This window comes from Sesamum indicum, linkage group LG4 (assembly GCF_000512975.1).
Source record: "Sesamum indicum cultivar Zhongzhi No. 13 linkage group LG4, S_indicum_v1.0, whole genome shotgun sequence".
NCBI classification, from domain to species: Eukaryota; Viridiplantae; Streptophyta; class Magnoliopsida; order Lamiales; family Pedaliaceae; genus Sesamum; species Sesamum indicum.
Genome location: NC_026148.1, coordinates 7077680 through 7085259, shown reverse-complemented (window position 1 = coordinate 7085259; position 7580 = coordinate 7077680). Strand labels below are relative to the sequence as shown.

Here is a 7580-nt window from a genome sequence, read left to right as displayed (position 1 = left end):
AGGGGGGCCATGGCTGTTCCAGGGCCAGCCTATTGTTGGACTTCCAGGAGTAGGTTGGACTTCACTACTTTCGGGTTCGCTAAAGATCTCACGACTTTATTTTATCCTATGGATGGCTATTCAGGAAAAACTACCAACAACAGACAAACCTTGGCTCACACATATTGGAGGTTGTATTCTATGTGATGAAGAAGCAACCGAGATGCATAGTCACTTATTCTTCTGATGCCGATTTAGCAGAAGATGCCTTATAGCCATACGGGAAATCATTCGATTCGCTTGGCCCAATCGCACATGGGCAATGGATGTGGAATGGGCAGTGAGGAAATGGAGAGGGAAGCATATCATTAATGCAGCATACCGAGCATTACTTGGGTCATTCGTTTACCATTTGTGGCGAGAAAGAAATTCCAGACGGTTCCAGCAGATTGAGCACCCGCCTAATGTATTGGCTTCTCTTATTATTGACGATGTTAGGCAAAGGATATTGAGTCTTAATCTTTTTAGTTCGATTAGTACATGTGCTCTATATAGACTATGGCGTATGCCTTGGCCTGTCGAGGGAATACCCAATTAATTATTGTACTGTACCATATTTTTCATTTATGAAATTTACCATTATACAAAAAAAAAAAAAATAATATCTTCCATAGAAGTAATTGATTTAAATTGGAAGAAAAAGAAACCATTAATAGTACTGGTCACCTCTCTTAACCCCGGCCATACCGACACCGCCTATTCCTTCAAATGGTGGAAATATGGACGTTTTCCCGAGAAAAATATCCTACCGCGGTAGCTTTCCAACGTTTAGACCCATTATGAATGGCATCTTGCGTCGGTCTTACAATCACCTCTCCATTCTATAATGTTGGCGCAATGTACGAGAGGGTCTTTCTAGACGAATGGTTAAATGCATGCGCACTTTTATCATTAATAATCAGTTCCGGACATGCATGCAATGGGATGTTATTCACGTATAATCCCGTTTGAACTGGAGTTTGAAAATGAAGCTGTTTTTTTCCCACCTCATTGCTGACATCAGCCCTGGCGCTGCTGACATAAACCCTGGAGTTGCTGATGTCAGCATGAACCCCAACCATCACTTGTGCCATTTCATCCTCTGCCATATCATCTGCTGATAAAACCTCCACGTCACCTTCCACGTCACGAAAAGTGTGCGCCACCTCAGTAATGGGAGCCACGTCATCCTCCGATGGACCAGCCACCATCTTCCCCTGCGAGTTCATCTTTTTTGCCGGCGGAAATGCGTCAGTCATGAAAACAACAACAATAGAATGTTGTGAACTCGTCGATTGTCCTATTTCGCGCTCCAGGGACGTCATCCGGCCGGCCAAAAGCCCCAAATCTCCAGTTGGCGATGGAGGAAGATGATTCGTCTCTTCAATGGAGTTCGACGCCAGTGGAACGCCCTTCAACGGAGAATAAGTCGACGATGAAACTTCTACCCCTCTGGTCGGAATCGCATATTCACAGCCCTTCATCACACTTTCACCGGCCTGAAACTCAGGCGTCGCCGGTTGAAGGCTAAACGTCATGCCTGTCAAGTCTGCATCTTTCTCGCCTATTTTTTCGATCGCCGGTATCAGGATACCCCGGCGAGCCTTGATAAGTACACGAGGAATGCCTTGAAGTCCTCCTCTCAACGATGGTGCCTAAAACCGATAGTTTTTGCCACGGTCAAACCTCGCCTCGCACCGGTTTTTTAATGCTGCCAACGCAGCCATAAAATTAGCATCACCTTCGTCCACTACCTTGTTCGCGAGGCGTTGGATTTCGTCGATGTTAAACGCAGGTGCTGTCACTCGTTCGCCATTGTTGGAGCTTGAAGAAGTACCAAGAAACCCTAGTTTTGGCGGCTGTTCCATAGCGCCCTTTTCCATGGGCAAGTTTCGATCTTTCTCAACCAGAATTGTTCCTTGCATCTCTCTGACCATAGATCTGACCTTAGTCGTCGGAAAAGAGCTCGTTTCCGGCAAGATCTCGAAATCTGGCCTTTCATCTTCTCGTCGAAAAAATCGTAGTTTCTCATCTCCGCCAGCAATCTGGTCGCTGCCACTTATCACTCCGATGTGCCCATCATCGGCCAACCCTTCCTCCTCGTCACCCAAGTTGCCGGCCGGAATTTGCATGTTAAAGCATTAGTGTGTGTGTTTGGAGGTGTGCTAGTGTGTGAGAGAGAAGAGAGAGAATTTTGAGAGTCCACCTTTACGCTTTATGAAGTTTTCTTTGTCGAGCTCTAGGGTATGCTGCTATCTTGATTGCTGCAACCCATTCGTCTATCAATTTCTCGGTATTTTGAAAATCGATAATATCCAGGTTCAGTATAGAGCCATGTGGATGTAAGGGCTGGAGCATGGTCCTCGCCCAAGGTGTATACTCCGGCACTTTCTTTGGATTTCTCCCTGAATTTTCCTTTAGCCTGGTTCCCACAAACGTTGGAGTGACATTAGTGTAGAAATCCGCACTTTCTCTCATCGGTTGATCTTGTGGAGGATCATTAGAACATGTACTTCCCTCTGGCGGTGGTAGTGCTAGAGTGATGTTATTTGTTTGGATATTGACTAAATCCATGATCCCGAGTTGGAAAAGGATTCTGCCAATTCTTGTAGATCTGATAGATCTGCTCTTGTTACCTCCATTATTTATAGATCTGATAGATGCGATATCAGATCTTCTCTAGACTTTGACTTCGGAATCTCCGTAGCCTTTCCCTTCTAGTGTGGAAGAGGTACTGTTCCAAGGGCGTCGTTGATTCGCTCCTGTCTGGATCTAGATATCCCAGGGTTGTCCATTTGATTTCTCTTTAGATTTGTAATTTCTGCCTTCAGATCTGTAAGATCCTTATATAGATCGGGAAGGATCTTAAAGATCTCGTCCACCATTTGGCTCAAAGATTCTATTTTCATAGGTATATGAATTAACCTATGTCCATAGTCTTGAAGCGTCTTTTGGATCCCCCTTAGATCTTGAGAGATCTTTGGTGTATCCTGCTCGAGTTCCTTTCAATCAGTCATAATTTTTAGAACTAAAATTATGTAGGAATTTACCTGTTCCGCTTCTCCTGGCTGGTATTCTACCATGGACTTCAGTGGAGTGTAGACGCCTCACTGCATCCCTGGTAGCACTTATCGAACATCAAAATTTCTCAGCAATTCTTTTTCCTCTTCCGACCAGAGAAATCGTGGATCAATCCTCTTGTAACCGTTAAAACACTTGTCAAGAATTTCCATGAGAAATTCTCTTTTTTGTATTTCCAGAATTTGGAAATATTTTCTGTTTTCACAGTAACTCGAACTTTCGTTCGGTTTCATTTTTCTCTCAAAGAGTCTCCTCCATTAGTGGATAAATAATATCAAAATATAATATAATCATATATTTTTTCAATAAACCTACGCTCTGAACCATTCTAGACGAGCATTGACAAAAATTTGTGAAGAGAGTGCATATGGACTAAAATTGCTTTTTAAAAGTTGCACAAAGGTAAAATTGTTCGAAAATCTAACAGAGGACTAAAAGTAAGCAATTTCATACGTTACTAGACCTAAACAAATATTGGCATAGTTATCGGGTTAAAAATTAAAATTAGGCATACTTAGCGGATTAAAATGATACTTTTTCTGTATAAAATATATCAATTAAGTATAAAAATACTTAAAAAGTGATGCGTGTGATTTTAGCACGGGTCAAAAGGTCTTGGATCTTAATGTTAGATTTGGGCTAATTGAGTAAAGCTCTTGAGAAAGAGGAACTGCAAAAAATAAAAGGTTACCACTCCTATACTTCCAGTTAGTTTCGTATTTAAGAATAGATAAATATAAAAATAAATTATGATGAGAAATTATGATAAAAGTGATAATTCCGTATGTAAGAGCACGAAATTAGAGGAGCAGAGTATCACCAAGAGAAGTTCTCGAGTGTGGAAGGGGGTTGTCTGTTGAGAGGGGCCTTCCCTATTTATAGAGGGGGAGTTTCTTTGTGCCAGGAGTTTTGATGAGGGGGACTCGCATGCCTAGCGAAGAAGAGGGGATAAGGTTCCACTTTATCCGTTCCTTAAGCAACAAGTTTCCAAATGAAGGGTGACTTCTATTTGGTGAGGATTCCCACCTCGTGAGGAGTCTGGCCTCCAAAGGACACCTTCCTCTCTTGGGTTTGGACCTGAGGAAGGGCAGCAAACCTTCGAGTCGAGCCTTCGAGTTGGGCCGAGCTCATAAGTTCACTCGTGGACAATTTTCGTGGGGGAACCCTTCCTTAGGTTGAGCCTGGTAAACCTCCCTCTTTAGCTGGTCTTGAGGAAGCGGGTCCCTTTTTCAAGCTAGACGCAATAATTTTGGGTTGCCACTCTCTTGGGCTTGTGGGCCTGACTTGGGCCCAGCGTCTCTTCTTTGGCCAATCGTTTTTGGGCCATGCCTCTCAATTTAAATAAATTATATTTACCCTTTAAATATATTAATTAAACATAAAAACTTTATATTAATTTTTTTAAATTATATTATTTTATATAAATATTTATTAAATTAAAATGATCATTATAAGTATTTAAAATTTTTACTATTTTTTAAATTTAGAAAAATTATCACTTTTAGTTATTTTTAAAAAAATTAAAAAATCGCCTAACTCTCGTTGCCTCCCCCTTGCCGCTGCCACCCAATGACCTGAATTTGGGTGACGGTGCGCAAAAACGTCACCCAAACTAGTGTGGCGACACATCGCCCCCCACAGATGCTATGGCGACGGGTTGTCGCTAGAGGTTGCAACAAGGACGCTCTGTTTAATATATATATATATATACATATATTGTGTTTTATATATGTTACATATATAGTTGTATATAATCATATAAATATATAATTGTGTGTATATATCAATTAAAATAATATTTTTAGGTAACTTTAATTTGGCCTGTTGATTTTTTAACTGTTGAAGATCAAAGGCTATTATAATAAAGGTATAACCGATAATTTATCAAAAATTTTAACACCGTTAAACCTAAATAAGGGAGGAGAAGTGTGCATAGTTTTTCAAAATACATGGGAATTTTTGTCTATTTTTTTTCACAAAATGGGGTTTCCAACTAAATTTTTAAAACACAAGAAGATTTTATGTAATTTATTATTTTTATTACTTTCAATCATGATGATTGACTATGTTAAAAAGTCATTTTTTTCTAATGAATCAACTATCAATGGATCAACAATATGTGACTTATACTTTACAAGCACCATCAATTAACAAATAAAAATAGACAAATACTTACATAAACCACAAAATTCAAACCAAAAACCCAGTCTTGATACATACGTTTGTCTTCCTTAAACCGACGCGTGCTCTCAAATAAACACAATTAAGAGTGCCAAGAAAGTGCCCCAAAATAACATAGAATTATTATCTACAAAAGAAGCAGAAATGAGAGTACTTGATTGATTAAAAACTAGCATAGACAAGAAACTCTGATGTCAGTTCTTGCTACATATAAGATTCAAAAGTTGACTCCTAACTGAATTCATGCAAGAATAACAATTAACAGTCGAGAGAATCTATGTCATGGACGAGGGGATCCCGAAAAATCTTTACATCCATCATAATACTCTTATTACACTGCGAACTACGATTGACTTCAAAAACACAAACATCTCCCTCTTGGAGCTTATTTGATGCATAAAAGCTAACCCAACCTGTGGCCATTCTGGCCCGGAACTGACCAGTTCTCTGGAATGAGAGTTTGATTGGCCATTCTCTTCTATTAGGATCTGTTAAAATTATACTCGAGAAGCCATTAAGATTATTTGACCTCGAAAAACTTGCTGGGATAGTCTGAAATTTGCAAAGACAAATTCGCATTATAAGCCAAACTTGTAATTTTTTACAATATTAAAACTCAAATCTAATAAATGGAGCGGTAAACTCACAACTTGTCCAGATTTCTGATGAGAAGATTTCAGTGTCAGGACGAAATATGGCTTTTTGCTGATAACCGATTCCTTGTCTGGTTTCCCTGCAGAATGGGTCAAAGGTTGTAGTAAATCAATATATATTATCTACTTCATTACAATATATGAAAATCTCTAGGCTAATTTCAAGAAACGATTATCTTGTATCTGCACAAAAAAAAACTTACATTTATTCAAGATCAATTTGGACAATGATGAACTAAATATATGAGTCTCACGTTGTGATCATAAGCTAAAACCTCAATCATATCATAGAGAGAAGAACATACTCTTGGTGTTTCTTGAATGGTACTTGGAATGAACTTGTCGACCAGGATCCTCTTTCTTGAACTCCACAACAAACTCTTTGTTGCAGGCACTCACGTCAAAAACCACAGCATTGAAATGCAAGTCACCAGTGTGTTCGAACACAACAAAGTCTCCAACACTCAGCCCATGATCACTCACAAAGTCAGGCCATCCATTCACGAAACTTATCAGACCTTCAGGGTTTCTGCACACATTCATCTTCCACATTCCTTTACGACTTGTTACAATGGCCCAATCTGATCTCTCTTCCCTTACCTTCTTACAGAAAGCTGGCGGCAAATTCTGTTAACAAGCAAACGACAACGCAGACATATTTGCATTGGGTTGTTTAGACACTTAAACTAGCCAAAAAAAAAAGGATTAAGACAAAATAATTCGAAAACAGACGTAAAAGTTCACCAATTTTCCCTGGAAACCAGGCATCATGATCTTGAAAAAACACCTTGGATTTCCTTCCATTTCACTATGAGCAGGGAAAGCAAAAGGGGAGTCCCGCTAGTTTAAGAACCTGTATGGATATTTAGAAGGCCAAAAGTCGCTAGACAATTGAACCTTTTGATGATTGAAATTTTAAAGGCAAATGAAGAGTTACAGACTAATTAAAACAGCCGCCCAATATGCCTCTTTTCTGTTTCTCGAGAAAGTTTGTACTATGTTTTTCGCAAGTTTCTAGATATGTTAATGGATGGAAATTGGGTTAAAATGCATGCAATTTATATGTAATATTGCAAAAAATCAATGTTTATTGGAGACTCTTTTTGGGTAATTCATTTCACTATATAGTTTATCAGGGTGAAATTTATTGTCATCCCCAATTTTCAAATTAATTTCAAAATTATCTGTCTTTTTAATTAATTTTAAATTAGTCATTCCCATGATTTTTGTTTTCAGCCAAATTAAATAATTTTTCTAAATTACCTTTCTAAATATGTCAACTTTTTTTTTTTTTAATTTTATGGAGAACCAACCAAACAAAACTAGAGTATGATCCACTTGAAGGAGCAGAAAGGAAAAAGGGAAACCAAGGAACCACAACCATCACTCAAGAAAACAGAACCCATTAACTAAGACAGAAATCCGACACCATTAAGCAGGAGGAAGAATCCCATGGTGAGTTTGACGGGTCTTCTCCGTTTCCTTCGGGTTATGATCAATCAGCAGAAGACTCGCCTCAAAAATCCATACTTGTTCAATGACTTCATCAGCAGAGATCTTTACATTCTCAAAAAGCAGCTTGTTACCAGTTGATAAGGATCTTATAGCCAAATACAAAAGAAGAATCTTTTATTAAAAGCAAGTAAA

General features: G+C 38.9%; 1 protein-coding gene across 1 annotated transcript; it reads right to left on the bottom strand.

Annotated features, from left to right (window-relative positions):
• Positions 5425-6781, bottom strand: LOC105160156 (B3 domain-containing protein Os01g0723500-like). Its single transcript, XM_011077419.2, has 4 exons — positions 6678-6781; positions 6239-6560; positions 5928-6013; positions 5425-5832 (listed from the first exon to the last, which is right to left on the bottom strand). Exons 1-4 carry the CDS (start codon positions 6735-6737, stop codon positions 5539-5541), a joined length of 762 nt encoding a protein of 253 aa, XP_011075721.1. The 5' UTR covers positions 6738-6781; the 3' UTR covers positions 5425-5538.